Here is a 17,625-nt window from a genome sequence, read left to right as displayed (position 1 = left end):
GGACATATCTCGAGAAAATGATGATGAACTTGGTTTTGGACGTGTTGAATTTGTGGGACGAATGAGGCATCCAGATGGAAACACCCAGCATTTAAGCAATAATTAGTGAAGAATAAATATAGTTTTTCCCCAGGATGCCAACCCTCAGAAGAACACACTTCCTCCACCAGGATAACCTCCATAAAAGGTCTTCCCTTGGTGACCAATATCTTTCCACCTTGTGTGGGAATGAGGCACAGTAAAAAAGGGGAATCTATGGGACAAGCCATACAAGGCAGAACCCACCTGGGGAAAGGCTAGAATGGATACCTTGGAAGCTTTGATTATATGAGAAATGCAGAGAAAGGAGAGAAACCAGATAATTATAGGAGTTGTTAATCACAGAATAAGGGTCCAGGATAGACAAAAAGAACAGATGGACAACAGAGAGAGTGAGAGAAATCCTTTTCAGCAAACAACACAAAAAATGAAATTTAAAAAGCTAATGAACAGGACTGGTTGAAAGGGAGGAGAGGAAAGAATATCTACTTGATTGAGAGGGAAAAGGTGTAAGGAAGAATTATATAACCACATAAAAGTAGGAGAGAAAAAGGAATTAATAGGGAAAGGGGTAACAAACAAGAGGGGGAGATCAGGTGTGGCAGGAAGAGAGCTTATAAGAACAAGATTACCTTAAATAAATAATAAAATAAATGAATTAACATAATACTGTGTCTGTAGCAGAAGAGGGAGGAAAATCATAACTTGAAAAAAACCTCTTATTAGAGACAGATGGACCAAAATATAAACCTAACATAACTTTAAATGTGAATGTATTAAACAATTGAATTCAACAAAAAATAGTGACAGCTTGGATAAGAAAACAAAACCCTAAAATCTGTTGCTTACAAGAAACACATTTAAAAACAAAGACATTACTATGAATCAAGTGAATCCCCAAAAGCAGGAGTTGCAATCATGCTGACAAATCAGCAACGATCAAAAAATAATAAGGGATAAAGAGGAAATTATTATGCTGAAAGGAATAATAGACAATAAACCAATATCAGTAATAAACTTATATGCTCCGAATGCCCTAGCATCCAAATCCATAAAGGAAACATCTGAGCTACAAGAATTCACAGACAATAACACAATACTGACAAGAGATTTTAATACTCCTCTCTCAGTTTCGGATAGGTCTTACAGGAATATAAACAAAAGAGAAGATATGGAACTGAACAAATTAATGTAGAAAGTAGAACTAATAGACTTATGGTATCTTCTAAATGGTACAGCAAAAGAATATACATATTTATCAGTACCACATGGGACTTTTACAAAAATTGGCCACATGATAGGACACAAAGACACTGCAAACAAATGTAAAAACATAGAAACAGTTAATACTTTACAAATGATGACAATAAAAATAGTCATTAATTCAGGAACCATAAACAAAAGATACAGACACAAATGAAGACTTAACAATGAAATCCTAAATAATGAGTTGGTCAAAGAACAAATCATAGAAGTAATAATTATCTAAGATAAAATTTTAATGATGAAACAATATGTCAAAATTTCTGGGATTCAGCTAAAGTAGTCCTCAGGGGAGAAATCATATCTTTACAAATATCAAGGAAAAAATGAACTGAATTATGCTTTTTTAAAATTGGAAAACCAAAAAATAAACCTAAAATAAACACAAAAGAAGACATGTTAAAAATTAGAGAAGAAATAGATATGTTGAAAAACAATAAAATCATAGAAATGATAAATAAAACTAAAAGCTGGTTCTTTGAAAAAACAAATAAAATCAATACTCTTAGCTAATCAAATTAAAAAAGAAAGCAAAAGATCAAATCAATAAAAATAGTAAATGAGCTAGATGAAATCATAGCAAAACCAGAAGAAATAAAAAGAATAATCAGAACATATCATGCACAGTTGTATACCAATAAAACCGAAATCACAAAAGAAATAGAGGAATACTTGCAAAATACAAAATACCCAAACTATCAGAAGATCAGATAGAGATCTTAAATAACCCAACCTCAGAAAAATAAATAGCTATATCTACAAAGGAAAAACTCCTGGCCCTGATATAGTCACAAGAGAATTCTATCAACCTTTTAAAGAACATAAAATTATGAAAAGAAATAGGGATAAAGGTAGAGTAGCACTTCCAGGCCTCAAAATATATTATAAAGCAGCAGTCTTCAAAACCATGTGGTATAGGTTAAAGAATAATAAAAAAATCAATGGAACACACTAAACAAAGGAAAAGCAGAAACAACAGTACTCAATAATTCATTATTTAATAAAGCAGAAAACATAAATTACCCAAGAAGCAACTCTTTATTTGCTTAAAAATGTTAAGGAAATAGAAAAGCAAGAAATTAAACTTTGGACCAACACCATAGTCTACAATACTCTCTAATATAACCCTTAGTTTTAAAATTCAAATTATTTTTTAAAAGAAGAGAAAGATCATATGTCTCTCATAGCTATGGGTAAGAGAAGTATTCTTAACCAAATAAGAGATAAAGTCAATTATAAAAGATAAAATAAATAATTATGACTACCTGAAACTGAAAGACTTCTGCACAAACAAAATTAATGCATCTAAAATAAGAAGGAAAGTGGTTGAAATGGGAGGGGGGATCTTTGGATAAAATTTCTTGCTTAGGGTTTGGTAGCTAAGATCTATAATCAATTAATAAATTATGCCCCAAAATAATAATAAATTATGAAAGGCTAATTGCCATTCTCAAAAGTCTAAATATTTGGTCAAAGGATATAAACAAACATTTGTCAAAAGAAGAAGCTGCAAGGTATTAACAACCATGTGAAAAAATGATCCAAATAGTTAATAATGGGAGAAATACAAATCAACCATACAGTTTCACTTCGCACTACAAATTGGCAAAACTGACAAAAAATGGCAATAGCCCATTTTGAAGGGGTTGTGGAAGAATAGGCACACGAATATATAGTTAATGGCACTGTGAAATGGTACAATTGTTTCAGAAAGCAGTTTGGAATTATGCAAATAAACTAAAATGTTCATATCCTTTGACCTCAAAGGATCCTTCAGGACTCCTTTACTGGACTTATATCTCAAGGAAATCATCCATTTAAAAAAAAGTCTCCATATACTCCAAAATATTTATAATAGTGTTATTCATGAAAGCTAAAAATTTAAAACAAAGTAAATTCACATCATTTGGGGAATAGCTAAACATATTATGATTCATAGATGTAATGGAATACTACTGTGTTGAAAGAAATGATGCATATGGTGAATATAAAGAAACTGATACAAAACTACATAAACTAATGCAAAGGGAAGCAAAACCAAGAAAACAATATCTACAGTAAGTACAACAATGTAAATGGAAAGAACTACATAGCAAAAAATCAAAAATACCTGTAACAAAATTATAAAGATCAATCAGGACTCAAATGAAGAGCTATCAGAGGATACAGCCCAACCTATCCCTGCGTGGAGGTGGAAGGTACACAGATGTTACACATGTCTTCGTACTTTTTCAACATATTAATCAATTATGCTGATTCTTTTTCCTTTCTAAAAAATATTATTCGTTACATGGGATGGTTCTATTGGAGGGGTAGAACGAGGGATGCTTGGGATAAGTATAATGATATAAAAAACAGAAGATGGCAATAAAATTTATTTATTAAAAAGTTTACAAAATTAGATCTATATCTTGATTTCTTACAAATAACTTATTCTAATTCAGAAAATGTAAACAAGTTCTGTTTGTTTTGGTAAGGGTTTTAGAATTACTAAAAAATAAGATAAAATAAGAATAATATTTAACAAATATAGTGCCTCACCATGAAGGCCACTGGATAAGTTCCTACAGTTTTCATTTAGAAATTAAAATGGAGACAACATCTCTTTCTTTTGCATTCCCCTCAGAGACACAGAACAAGTATATGGGACTTTGCTCCAGGGTGCCAACATTCAGGTTTTGCCATCCCAAATCCTTACCTTTCTACCCTCTCCCAAGACAAGCCATCAACCCCAACTTCCCATTGCTGGGATAACCCTCTCCCATGACCTACCTTTACTCCCAAACCCTTTGGAAACATGAACTGGACACTGAAGGACGTGTGATAGAATCCAGGATCATGGGTGTTCACAGAGACCAACAGAATTTGCCCCAAGCATAAGAATTCCCAATGATAGTTGTGACTCTTCCTTCCCCACCCACAGTGTCTTAATTTTTAAAAAAACACACAACCTAGTGTGTTATTTATCCCCTTTACATTTCTATAAAAATGCAGTATAGTCTTGTATATTTAACAGGGAGCTAGCCTCAAAATCAGGAAGACTGGGTTTCAGGTCTTGCCTCTAACGTATAATGCTTATGGGGCCCCAATCATCTTTCTGAGACTCTGATTCCCAGAGCAGGTGCTAATGTGCATTAGTAGAGAGAGCTCACTCATCAGGAGTTTCCAATATCAATTAGAATTTCAGGTCTGCTCCACCCTTAACCCCCCAAATGTTTCTATAGTTCAGGCTTCTCTCTCCATGCTATTGTGATTTAGAAGATAGATATGGCCAATGGAAATCACTACTAAATCACAAGTCAACAGACTAACTTATCTGTAATTAACTGTGTCACTCTGGTCAAGTATCTTCACCTCTTTGGGTTTTAATTCCCTTATCTCTCAAATAAGAGAGTTGTGCTAGATTGTTCTGTAAGATACTTTGTGCCTCCGACATGCTATGAGTCTTAATTCTTGTTTCCCACTTCCCACTACCCTGGTTAAGGGGAGACTGGCTGCATTCTCAGTTGTTGCTCCCACAACTGCCCTCAATTCCTGGGAATTTCCTGTCGTAGGTGTTTCCTAGCCCTGTTGACAGACACATATGTCTAATTCTAGCAGTATGACTGAGCTGCCCGCCCTTTGTGGATATGTGTGTTCTTGCTCAGGTTGTCATCAGACCTGAAAAGCATGCATTGTTAATCGCCTGAAGATTAAACTCCTCAGCCATCCCCTTGTGTGATTTAGGCACAGTGACAGGAAGGTAGTTTGAAATGATTACCTGTCTTCCATACACTCATTTACCCACTGAAGGGACCACCCATACTTCAGGACACAGAATTCTTACAATGCTGTGCCTTCTTGAGATGAACAAAATTGCAATTGCTGTCTTCTCAGCAGGAAAAAGAAGGTGGGGATCAGGGGCATTGCTCTGTTTTTCCAGTTTTGTTACCAAAATGACATTGGGGCCCTTCAACTGGAGCACACTTAGATGAGAGCATTTAAGAGACTGATAGGTAGCTCAGTGAATAAAGCATTGGGCCTGGAGTCAGAAAGACCTGAATTCAAATCCAGACTCAAACACTAACTGTATCACCTGCAAGTCACTTAACTCTTGTTTACCTCAGTTTGCTCATCTATTAAAAGGTGAGGATGATGATAGCACCTAACTCCCAGGGTTGGGCAGCTAGATGGTAAAGTGGGTAGAGCACCAGCCCTGGAGTCAGGAGGACCTGAGTTCAAATCCAGCCTCAGATACTTAACACTTACTAGTTGTGTGACCTTGGGCAAGTCACTTAACCCCAATTGCCTCACCAAAAAAAAAAATCTGGCCTCAGACACTTATTAGTTGTGTGACCCTGGGCAAGTCACTTAACCCTGTTTGCTTTAGTTCCTTATCTGTAAAACAAGCTGGAGAAGGAAATGGCAAACCATTCCAGTATCTCTGCCAAGAAAATCCCAAATCGGGTCATAAAGAGTCAAACCTGACTGAAACAACTGAAAAACAACAAAGACAACAAACTTTGAGGGTTTTTATGAGGGATAAAATAAGGGGATGTTTATAAACTGCTTTTCAAACCTTAAATGATATATCAATGCTAGTTATTCTTATCAAAAGCAACAACAGCTTCTTTTGAAATTAACTACACATGGGGGCAGCTAGGTGGCACAGTGGATAAAGCACCTGCTTTGGATTCAGGAGGACCTGAGTTCAAATCCAGCCACAGACACTTGACACTTACTAGCTGTGTGACACTGGGCAAGTCATTTAGCCCTCATTGCCCTGGAGGGAGGGAGGGAGGAAACCAGAAATTAACTGCACATGTTTGTGAGGTTCAAGGGCAAAGGATCAGATGCAGGACTATAATTCAGTGAATGTTCAAGAGGCTCCAGAGCCTTCCTTCTAGTGATGGAGCATTTTGATTTTTAAAGCCAGGGAATAGCTTTAAAATCTTCTGGAAGGACAGAAGCATCCCAAACGGAAGTCCATCTAGTGGCACAATGCATTGGCCTGTCTGCCCCAATGAGCACAGTTTGAAAATGTAACTCAAAACATAGGGAACCCCTCTTAATACTGGAAAGAATTTGCTTTTGGAAACACGTCATAAAGCTCTACTTTAAGAGCAAGGTCCACATTTCATGGAATAATTCAACTGGAAAGAAGCTAGGGGACCATCTAGTCCGGGTCAGTACCCCAGTTTTGCACCTGAGGAAACCAAAACACAAAGGAGAAGGAGTATGGTGGAAAGAGTGCTGGACTTGAAGTGAGAAGAGACCTGGGTGTGAATCACAACCACTGTTATACTTAATAACTGTGTGACTGTGGGCAAGTCACTTAGTCTGAGTCTCAGTTTTCACATCTGTAAAACGGGAATGATAATAGCACTTTGGTCACTAAGTTGATGTCAGTAGAGATTAAATTACATAACATGCTTTTCCAATCTTAAAGGGCTATATACATGTCCGTGGTCATCATTATCATTATTATGACTGATTTGCTAGAGGTCCCACAGATAGGTTAGAACTAAAGAATTAGAACTCAGGTCTTCTGATTCCCTGTTCAAGGTTGTTTCCACTACAACATAGTGTTATAAGGAATGGTATAGACTAAAAATCACTTCCATGATATTTTTAATTAATTCATAGATGACAGAACCATAATGGGCTCTTAAGGAAAGCTAAGCACATTCTCCGGATACAGTCATAACCTTTCGATGTTGACATGAAGGAGAACAACCATGACATTCCAGAACATGACCTTATGACAGAAACCTGGCCTGGATGAACCTAGAATATGGCAGTTCTTATGAGAATATAGTTTTGTTAAAGCATTTATCAATTGGTAAACATATATTAAGTACCCACCATGTGCCAGGTACTCTGCCAAGCAATGAGGATACAAAAAAGAGGCTAAAGATAATCCCTTCCCTCAAGGGGTTTACAATCTAATGAGTTTATTTATTTGTTTTGCAAAAAAATAAATGTACGCAAAGAAAGCTATCTACAGAATCAGAAGTATACCCATAAAGTTTAAATTTTAGCCTTATGGCTAAAATGTTAAGGTGCTAGATCTTAATTAGGATGCTTTGGGAGAATACAAAAAACATGTACACATGTACAAGTATCTTGTCCTCTTCAAAATAGTTAGCTAAGAAAATTATACATTTATTCCAATGGCCAAGGAAAACATTTGTGGTAGCTTGCAAATTAGGTTCATTTCTATATATGGGAATATATATCTATATACTTAAATAATGTTTAATTATTAATTCGATTTCTTTTCTTTGGGGGGGGTGGGCAATGAGGGTTAAATGACTTGCCCAGGGTCACACAACTAGTAAGTGTCAAGTGTCCGAAGTCAGATTTAAACTCAGGTCCTCCTGAATCCAGAGCCAGTGCTTTATCCACTGTGCCACCTAGCTGCCCCAATTATGTTTCATATGTATTGACGCACAAACTCTATAAAATTGCCATAACTAATTTCTCAACTTTAATTTTAAGTGATAACTTTGAAAAAGCTTACTTGACTTTATTGACCCCAGAACAGAGAGGGAGATGAACCCAGACAGTGAGTAAATAACCTGTCCCATAGAGATCTCCAAGACAGATTAATTCCTTATTTTTTCCAGGCTTCAACCTTTTATCTGTTACAGGGCAAATGATTAAAAAATAGCAAAAAGTCATACATACATATATATATATATATATATATATATATATATATAAAAGTTGGTTTTTACAAAGTTAACATATTAGTTCATGTGACTGTTTTTCACCATACATAGGGTATTGTCCCCTTCAACATAGTCACCTTAGGAAAACTACACTTACTTCAATGACATAACCATTGCTTAAAATATTTTGGAGCTTGATGAATTGCCTTCAAGTAAATTCATCTAAATATTCCCAATGGTGATACATTCTCACCTTTTGTGGTTGGATTTTATTTTCTAGAAAAACAAATTTATTTAGATCTAAGTTCAATGAATAAATCAGAGGTGGAATATCCAATTGGGTAACGTTTTAGACCCCAAAAATGTGGAATATAAATTAATGAGTCTGTTGAATTACAAGCCTTGTGTGGATTATAAACTGTCTCTAAAGGACAAATTACTCAAAGAACCATTGCCTCTCACCAGCAGAATGTGTACATGGGCTCCTTTAAATAAGACAGCACACATCCAGGTGCATTAATTCTGGTATGTTTACCTGAAAATCAGTCATGCTTTTATAGGCATGCTGACTTCCCTACAGAATAAGGGCAAAGGGGCTGTCTAAGGGACCCTTCAAAAGGGTTACATGTGGTTTGTTTACAGAAATAGAGGAAAGAACCCTTTGGTCATATTCCTGCCAAGGTTAATTTTCTTGCTCATTTTCTCTCATTGTGGGAATTAATGGTCATGAAGTAGGAGTCTGCTGTCTGCAAAGTGCTTGGGAGGAAAAGGACTTAAGAGAACAAACAAACATAAAAGTCAGCAAATTAAATAAGTGGCCTCATTATTGAATGTCTATAGAAATAAAAATGTCATTCTGGCGCTAAAATATTATGTCAACTAAACACCTTTTTTCCCCCTCCCTTTCTTCCAGAATGCTAGAAGATGACCTTAAGTTAAGTAGTGATGAAGAAGAGAATGAGCAGGTGAGCTATTTTTTTTTCTGCTCTTTGTAAACAAAGATGATGATGATGGCCTAGTGTTGGTAAAGATGTTCTGCGCTGCTTCTGTAGTGGGAGACAGACTCCTTCACTAAGTTCCCAATAAGACCAAACAACATACATTTATAAAACAAGGGGCTGGGGACCAGAGGTCTAGCCTGTGACCATGAAAATGAGTTTCTCCTCGGCAGCGCTGTGTCCTCAGAGAGATCAGATCTGTGGCCTTGATTTCATTAGCACTGCACCCTGACCTAACCAGCCAAGCTTACAGAATCTTTACTAATGCAACATGTAAGCAGTAACGTATTAAATATTAAGGATTCTTATACCGACATCATTAATATTTAGAGGAAGCATGGTAGAGGTTAGCTAAACTGTCGAGTTGAATAATAGATTCGCATATTCAGTGACAGGTTATTCATCTTCACTGAGAGATTTGCTTGAAACATTCTTCACTGATTTTGATTTATCCCCTCAAGGCATCAATTGGTGGTTTACAAATACTGTTAATATGAGTCAGTTAAGAGGGGGGGGCGGGCAGCAAGGTGGCATAGTGGATAGAGCATTGGCCCTGGAATCAGGAGGACCTGAGTTCAAATCTGGCCTCAGACACTTAATACTTACTAGCTGTGTGACCCTAGGCAAGTCACTTAACCCCAATTGCCTCACAAAAAAAAAAAAAGAATAAAATAAGAGGGGGGGGGGAAGATTGCATTTAATTAATGTGTCTTTAACAGAAGAGTACTGGGTTTGGAAACAGAAGACCTGGGTTCAAATTTCATCTGTGCCACTTACTACTAACATGAATTTGGGCAAGATGAGAGACTAGATGGCCTACAAGTTTTTTTTCTACCTCGAGATTGCAGATTCTATAATCCTATGCATCACTTGCTGGCACTCCTATAATTTTTTAATTGTTTTTGCATTTCATTTTATTTTTTTGTATTTATTAATTTTGTATTTGCAAAATACTAAAAACAAAATCTCTAAGCCATTGATTTCTTTCCATTAGCTATATTAACATTTCAACCACAGTGAAAAGAATGTAATAGACATGAAGATATTTCATTGCCTTCTTCTGATATAATACAGTTGATTTTGAAATAGTGTGTTTTTTAAAAGGTATCATGCAATGCTACAAAATGTTTAGATTGTCTAGACATGCAAATTCAAGTAATAAATGGTTATAGATTGGCAAAAGGAGTTTCCTTCTCTAAGAATACAATAACAATAGCATTATAATTTCAATCCTTTAAAAAAATGAATAAATAAATAAATGGAATGGATTGATAAATGAATGGATAAATAAATAAGTAGGCAAGTAAATACATGAATGAATAGATGGGTAAATAAATGAATGGATGAATGAATGGATGGATGAATGAATAAATGAATGAATGAATACATGAAGGAAGGAAGGAAGGAAGGAAGGAATAAGTAGATGTAGGGCTGGGTGGACAATGCTAAAACCAAAGATAAGAGGAAAGTTTCAAGAAAAGCCAGAAACTAATTGTGAGGTTTATAAAAGTAGATTTTGGTAGCTTTATGAGAGAAGGTAAAATGCCAAAGGTGATAGGGGAAATGTGAGACTGGATATGAGATGAAATTTGACAAGTCAGGAAATGATTTTGGCAAATACAGATAAACCCAAATAATGGAAGATTATCAAGAAAGTCTGTAATAAGAGAACTAGGGGGAATAAAGCATTTAAGAATAGAGAAAACAGGACATTTTGAAAATAAAAAGCACAATTTTTCTGCCCTAACTTTTTGCCCAGGGTGACACAGCTAGTAAGTGTCAAGTGTATGAGGTCAGATTTGAACTCATGTCCTCTTGAATCCAGGGCTGGTTCTTTATGCACTGTGCCACCTAGCTGCCCCTGCCCTAACTTTTAAGTTTAAATTTACTACAAGCTGACAGAAATCAGAATTTGTGTTTTTTTTAGTTAATATATATGTTAATATACTTTATATAATGTATTTACATTATATTTTTGGTTATACATCATATATTTGGTTATATTTGTATCCGAAAAAATAGAAACAATATTTCATGGGATATTTTGTCATGCATTGTAGTGAACATGTTCAGCATTTCCTTTCTTTAAGGATAAGTAATTTCCTCAGTTTCTTTCAACTGCCTTAATTCAACAATCCTAAGAGATTATCAGGCAGCTAGGCAGTACAGTGGATAAAATGATGGGCCTTGATCAGGAAGACTGATTTTTCCTGAGTTCAAATCCTACCTCAGATATATATATATATATATATATTTTTTTTTTTTGCAGGGCAATGAGAGTTAAGTGACTTGCTCAGGGTCACACAGCTAGTAAGTGTCAAGTGTCTGAGGCCAGATTTGAACTCAGGTACTCCTGAATCCAGGGCCGGTGCTTTATCCACTGCACCACCTAGCTGCCCCCAGGTATTTACTAGGATATTCTCAATCAATATTAAAATTAATATTCTAAATGTATATTAAACATATAACATGTGGTCATCCAATTTTTGTAGCACCTTTCTATTTCTACAGTAGCAGTAAGAGTGGAAGAAGAGGGGGCAGAGAGTGCTAAGACGATATTAGTTTTAGACTATTTATAAACATTAACTTATTTGTTGGTACTCTAGACTTAAAATCCTCATCCAATGACCAAATACTACTGGAGGAACTGAATCATATCTATCTTGATAGTCTTGCTATAAATGAAACCAAAAGATAAAAAGAAGTTGCAGCCAAATGAAAAGATGACTCAGAGTCTCACCTTAGAAAAGGAAATAGAAGATTATATTTTTAGTTACGTATCATGTATTTGGCTATATTTTGTATCCAAAGGCAACAGGAACATAATTTCATGGGACACTTTGTCATTGTACATTGTAACAAACATGATCAGCATTTACACAAAGGCCACCATAAAAATAGTTGCCGCTTTTGTGCCAACACCTGTCACAGAGTATGAAGAAATAGAGAAAAACAGCTATGAAAAACTCAATAAGATCATCTGAGTTGAGTTAGGATATTTTTAATAGTTACTGATTTCAATGGAAATGAAAGTTTTGGGGAAGGCAAAAATGTGTTGGAAGCCATGGCATATAAGAAAGGTCAAAGGCTTATAGACTATGCAGAATTATTGTGCCTATCTCATAAAGACTTTTCAAAAAGAATTGGGGACACTGGTTATGTCAGACATCAAATAGCGAAATAAAATAAAAACTAAATTAATTATATTAATGGACAAAAAATGATTATTGCCTCTCCAACACACACACTACTTGAAGATTATGGGTTTTTTATTCAGTTGTTTTTTCCTGTAGAAGTTGTTAAGCCAGTCTCTTTCAAGTCAACATAGACCATAGGATTATTGATTTAGAGCTCCAAGAAATCTTGAAAGGCATTGAGTTCATACCTTCTTATTTTACAGATGAGGAAACTGAGGCCTAAAGAGTTGAAGTGACTGACTTATAGTTACACAGCTAGTGTGTGAGGTGGATTTGAACCCAGGTCTTCTTGGCTTCCAGTGACAGTATTCTAGTCACTATATACTGTGCCGTCTTTTGTGAAGGGTCCCTGGAATATATTAGTTCTTTCCTTGGGGTATATTCCTAATGGTGTATCACTGGGTCAAAGGGCATGTACAATTTAATAACTTTTTGAGGTACAGATCCAATTTACTTCCTAAAACTGTTGGATCATTTCATAGCTCTATCAGTGGTGTGCCATTGGTGTTCTTGCAGATCCCTTCTAACAATTGTCATTTTACTACTTTGTTATTTTTTGTCAATCTTATAGGTGTAAAGTGGAATATGAGCATTGTTTTATTGTTCATTTCTTGTATATTATTGATTTGAAGTAATTTTCTACTGTTGTTAATTAATTGAATTTTTTAAAATATTAATTTATGTATTTTATAAGCATTTAGTATAATTCCCTTTACTGCCTTCCCAATGAACAATTTAAAAATAATGGAAAATAAAACTCTCATATGAAATTTTTTTTTTTAAAAAGAGTCCCTGGAGTGGACTCTTTCAGGGTTTAAGACAGTCAGTACTGTTTTATCCATCAATGGGAACATCTAGAGAACTCCACCATCTTAAAAGAATTCCTCTTCTTTTGGCCTTTGTGTAAAACATCCCGCACAGCATTAGAAAACACCTTTGGCAAACATGTCGCCTTTCTCATAACTTACATGATACTGATAATGGGAAGATCACTGACAAGAGTCCTATCTGTGGTTGCATTTACCAAAGCATCTTGTGTGATCTTCGTTATTGTTATGGTAGTTAAAGAGGGAGCTTGACATAGTGAATGTGAGCTGGTCTTGAAGCCAGGAACACCTGGTTTCTGGTTCTGGTTCTGCTTCTGATCTATACTAGCTGCGTGACTCTGAGTAGTAGTATTATGGACAACTCTCTAAGACTATACTGTGTAGAAAAGGTCATGGATTAGTAGGAGGAGTTTCTTCACCTGGAAGTTCCTTATATCAATGAAATCATAAGTCCAGCCCTTATCCGTATCCCAATTATAATAATGTTTGACTTCTCATTTTCTAATTCTTGATTTTAGCTGTCCAAAATGATATAGTATCAAAAGAGAAAGGAAAGAATTTAGAAGACATGGGACAGCAGAAATCTATGAAGTGAAGAAAACAGGGAGAGGAATGGATTTTTTTTTTTTAATCTCTTTCTGAAATGATGAGTTTTTGCCTCTTAAGCCAGGGAAAGCACAGGGAGTCATACCCAGAGAAAGTATCCAGATGAAATTACTTTAGCCAAAACATGAGGAGAGGAACACATGATTAAGACTCAATAAGGAGCAGCCAAGATAATGTCAACTGTGGACAGTGTTTCAGAGATGACAAATATATGGGCTTAGGAACTAAGAAAAGGTAAAAGGAACAGGGAGCAGAATTGAATGCCTCTGTGTGTGTCTACAGCTTGCAGTAATTACATTATCCACACATATTAGGCAGTCTTTTAATTTTAATTATATAACTGCATTTTTCTCTTCTAATGAGCATAGTTTATTCATTTAAACTGACAATTTTAATTTTACAGGCAGCGATCATAGGATATAATCTGCAGAGAGAAATTTTCCTGTTGGCATAATTTACTCCACACACATCGAAGAAAAGTTACCTTTTAATCCCCAATCAATATTTGAAGAGCACACAATTAATTTAATAGATAGCTAGGTAGTTAACATAAATCTGCAAGTTAAAGAGCCAATTCTTTTTGATTTATAATGCATAAAGTAATAATTTCCTCATTCAAGTCTCTCAGAAAGTGTCTGAAGCTTTGTTGCCTCAAAATGACATGGTGGTAGGTAAGATAGGTTTGAGCACTGAATCACGATGCTTTCTGCTTTGGGGTGGGGGGGTCCTCCAGTATGGAATGGGACCAGAAACATTCTCCTTCCAACTCTCTACTCTTTGCTGAAGAGGTCACTGGATAACTTAAATCACTTTGGGATGTAATATTAAAAGCACATTGCCCATTGCAATGTGAATGGTTCATTACACACACACACACACACACACACACACACACACCTATTCCTTCATTCTTTTATAATATAACAATTGCATAACAGAAAGCAGAGCTTTAAAAAAAAGTCCTCTGAAATCAGTGTGCCATGCATGTCAATCAGTGATCAAATAAATTAGGTGACTGGTATTCATACATGGAATAATAATCTCGCATATTTTTGCAACCCGACTCTGCTTCCCTGGGTGCATTTTTCATCTCAGGATCAGGTTGGTTGCTGCTGAACTTCTGTGGCTGTGAAAATTTATTACCCACAGAGTCAATCTGCAATCAGACTGCCAAGTCTGGATAAATAGAGTCATTGTGCTTGTCTGGAATATGTAGCCAAAGTTCATCCAGTCAGCTTGACTTTCACATCCCGTGGGGTTCATAAAAGCCAACACCCTGGTATGTGCTCTCGAATTCTGCCAAAATTTTGTAGAATTATATAAACAGGAGTTAAAGAAGCAATCAGGACCTGGTTTGAGGGACAAAGTTCCAAAATCAAATTTTGCTTGCATCAGAAATGAATTTTTTTAATCATTTTGATGCGTCGTCAAGTGAATCACCCCTAAGCAAGAATTACTCAAAATGCTATGCAATTAAATATCATATGTTCATTGCATCCTGTTTTGATGAATTAATCATCAACTTTTTTAATTGAATAATTTTAAACATGAAAACTACTTAAAGGAACATTTAAAGTGGTTTTTTAATGGAAGGAGCTACCCACTTTAGGAACTATTAAAAAAATAAGTAGATACTTTGAATATTAAGCCATAGGGCAGAATAAAAAGAGAAAGGGGGGGAAAAAACCACCATGGGTATTTTTTCCTTTGTTTTCTATTTAAATTTCACATTAAATATCAAGGTGGAATGTATTCCTGAATTGGCTTCTTTTTAACACAGGATCGTTGATGAGAGTTCAGTAATTGGAAACTACTGTCTATCAGATCTTTGTCATCCCTGGGAATGAAATAACTCATACATTTAAGCAGTCAGTCAATCACAATCAATGCAGCTTTAAAACTTCCCAGCAGGAAATCTTTTGTTTTTAACAATCCTAATGCTGAGCTGAACAAATGTGTTTCATTGTCACTAGAGGTGAAAGGCAGTCATAGTTATAAGATCATAACTCTGGAACCTGGGAAGACCCAAGAAGCTATTTAATCTAATGGTTTCATTAAACGAGTGAGGAAACTGAGACCCAGGGAAGTTAAATCACTTGATGAAAACCACATGAATAGAAAGCAGCAGAATCAGGATTCAAACACAAGTCCCTGATATGCTAAATCCAATGCTTTTTCCTTTATACAGCAGTGACCTACCATACTGCAATGTTTATTTTGCTTTCCTGCATGTTCTTAATGTAAGATGATACAACTTTGGGACTAGAGAGATGCTTCCAAAACATTATTTACCTCTTCATTTTTAAAATGTGAAATCTAGTTTTTAAATGAACAGTAATATCAAATCAACTTAAGTGCCACATATTCTAAGATACAAATAGTTCCGAAATCATTTTTTTTAAAATGAGTTCTTGTATTTCTTGAAGGGACTTGGTATATCCTACAGATAGCTATTCATCTATTCAACATATATTTATTAAATGTTTCTCGCAGAGAGAAGCTATGGAGAAGATAGAAATTTTAGATTATGATTCAGGGAAGAGGTAGTATTTGAGTTGCCCTTTAGATAAAGTTAGATCAAGCATTTATTAAGCTCTTACTGTGAACCAAAGCATAGGTAAACATTGTGGGGACCAATTTTTAATTGGGGAGTGCTAGCTAAGCGGCTTGCCACAATTAATTCTTTACAACATTCAATAGAGGAAAGAGAAAGAGAAGGTTCTAGGTATAGGGAAGAGAGGTGGGAAAGTGTGTTCATGTATTCAGAAGTTGTCCTGCTTGACAGCAATGTAGACTACATGGGGGTTGGGGGACATAGGGAGAGAAGAAGAAGATAAGGCTAGAAAAGTGAGATGATACAATATTATCAAGAATTTTTACTACCAAGTAAAAGATTTTAAGGGCAGCTAGGTAGCACAATGGATAGATTTCCAGGCCTGGAGTCAGGAGGACTCATCTTCTGAGTTCAAATCTTGCCTCAAACACTAGCTGTGTGACCCTGGGCAAGTCACTTAACCCTGTTTGCCTCAGTTTCCTCATCTGTAAAATGAGCTGGAGAAAACCCCAAATGGGGTCATGAAGAATCATTCACAATTGAAATGACTGAACAACAAAGGAATTTGAACTCAGGAGTCAGTAGGGAAGTATCCAAGTTCTTGAACAGAGAAGTGACATGACCAAGTCATTGCATAAGAAAAAAATTTCTGGCAATGGCATGAAGGACAGATTGAAGGAAAGAGAAAAAGAGTAAATGTAGGAAGACATGTTTAGAGGGTATTATAGTTGTCCAGGAAGGAATTAGTGAAGGCTTTCACTATGGTGGTGATGTCAATGGGAGTAAGAGGAGGAAACAAAAGTGGGATGATTGGGGCTTTGCATGTGACTGGCTATTAAAAATGTAGGAGAGGAAAGAGTTAAATATTACCCCAAGGTTATGAGCAAAAGAGGTGTGGAAAGAGAAGGAAAGGAGAAGGAAACAAGCACTTATTAAGTATTTGCTATGTATCAGGCATTATGCTAAGGGTTTTACAAATATGATCTCTCTCTCTCCTTTTTTTTTTTTTTTTTTAGTGAGGCAATTGGGGTTAAGTGACTTGCCCAGGGTCACACAGCTAGTAAGTGTGTGTTAAGTGTCTGAGGCCAGATTTGAACTCAGGTACTCCTGACTCCAGGGCCGGTGCTCTATCCACTGCGCCACCTAGCTGCCCCCAAATATGATCTCATTTGACAGGATAAATGGTGGGGCCACAGGCAGGAATAGTGATGTCAGAAGGAAAAAAGAAAATAAGGTGGATTTGGGCTTGTTGAGGAAGGAATGGAACATTTAGATAGAAAACTCCCATAAGCAGGTAGAAAGTCTAGAATTCCAAACAGAAGTCAAAGCTAGAGATATGGATTTGGAAGTCCTGTGCATAGAATGGGTTGTGTAGAACTAATTGGAGTGGATTAGGCCACTATGGAAATATATGAGAATATATGAGAATAAAGACAAATCCTTGAGGATTATAATGTAATAGATGGCCATTGACAGACCATTTTAAAT

At 35.8% G+C, this 17,625-nt stretch overlaps 1 protein-coding gene and 1 long non-coding RNA gene across 4 annotated transcripts in view; one reads left to right on the top strand and one right to left on the bottom strand.

Annotated features, from left to right (window-relative positions):
* The window catches only part of AFF3 (AF4/FMR2 family member 3), a 694,821-nt gene that overhangs the window by 528,265 nt on the left and 148,931 nt on the right, over nt 1–17,625 (top strand). For all 3 annotated transcript variants that reach the window (XM_043992437.1, XM_043992436.1, XM_043992435.1), the window contains one exon: nt 8,869–8,920. In XM_043992437.1, the coding sequence (XP_043848372.1) occupies nt 8,869–8,920 (52 nt within the window). The remainder of the gene's footprint in view (nt 1–8,868; nt 8,921–17,625) is intronic.
* The window catches only part of LOC122746643, a 224,585-nt gene that overhangs the window by 145,425 nt on the left and 61,535 nt on the right, over nt 1–17,625 (bottom strand). The gene's annotated exons all lie outside the window — the stretch shown is intronic.

The sequence above is a fragment of the Dromiciops gliroides genome, chromosome 3 (assembly GCF_019393635.1).
Source record: "Dromiciops gliroides isolate mDroGli1 chromosome 3, mDroGli1.pri, whole genome shotgun sequence".
In the NCBI taxonomy this organism is placed as follows: domain Eukaryota; kingdom Metazoa; phylum Chordata; class Mammalia; order Microbiotheria; family Microbiotheriidae; genus Dromiciops; species Dromiciops gliroides.
Note: the sequence above shows the minus strand (reverse complement) of the source record. Positions and strands in the feature narration are given on the sequence as shown.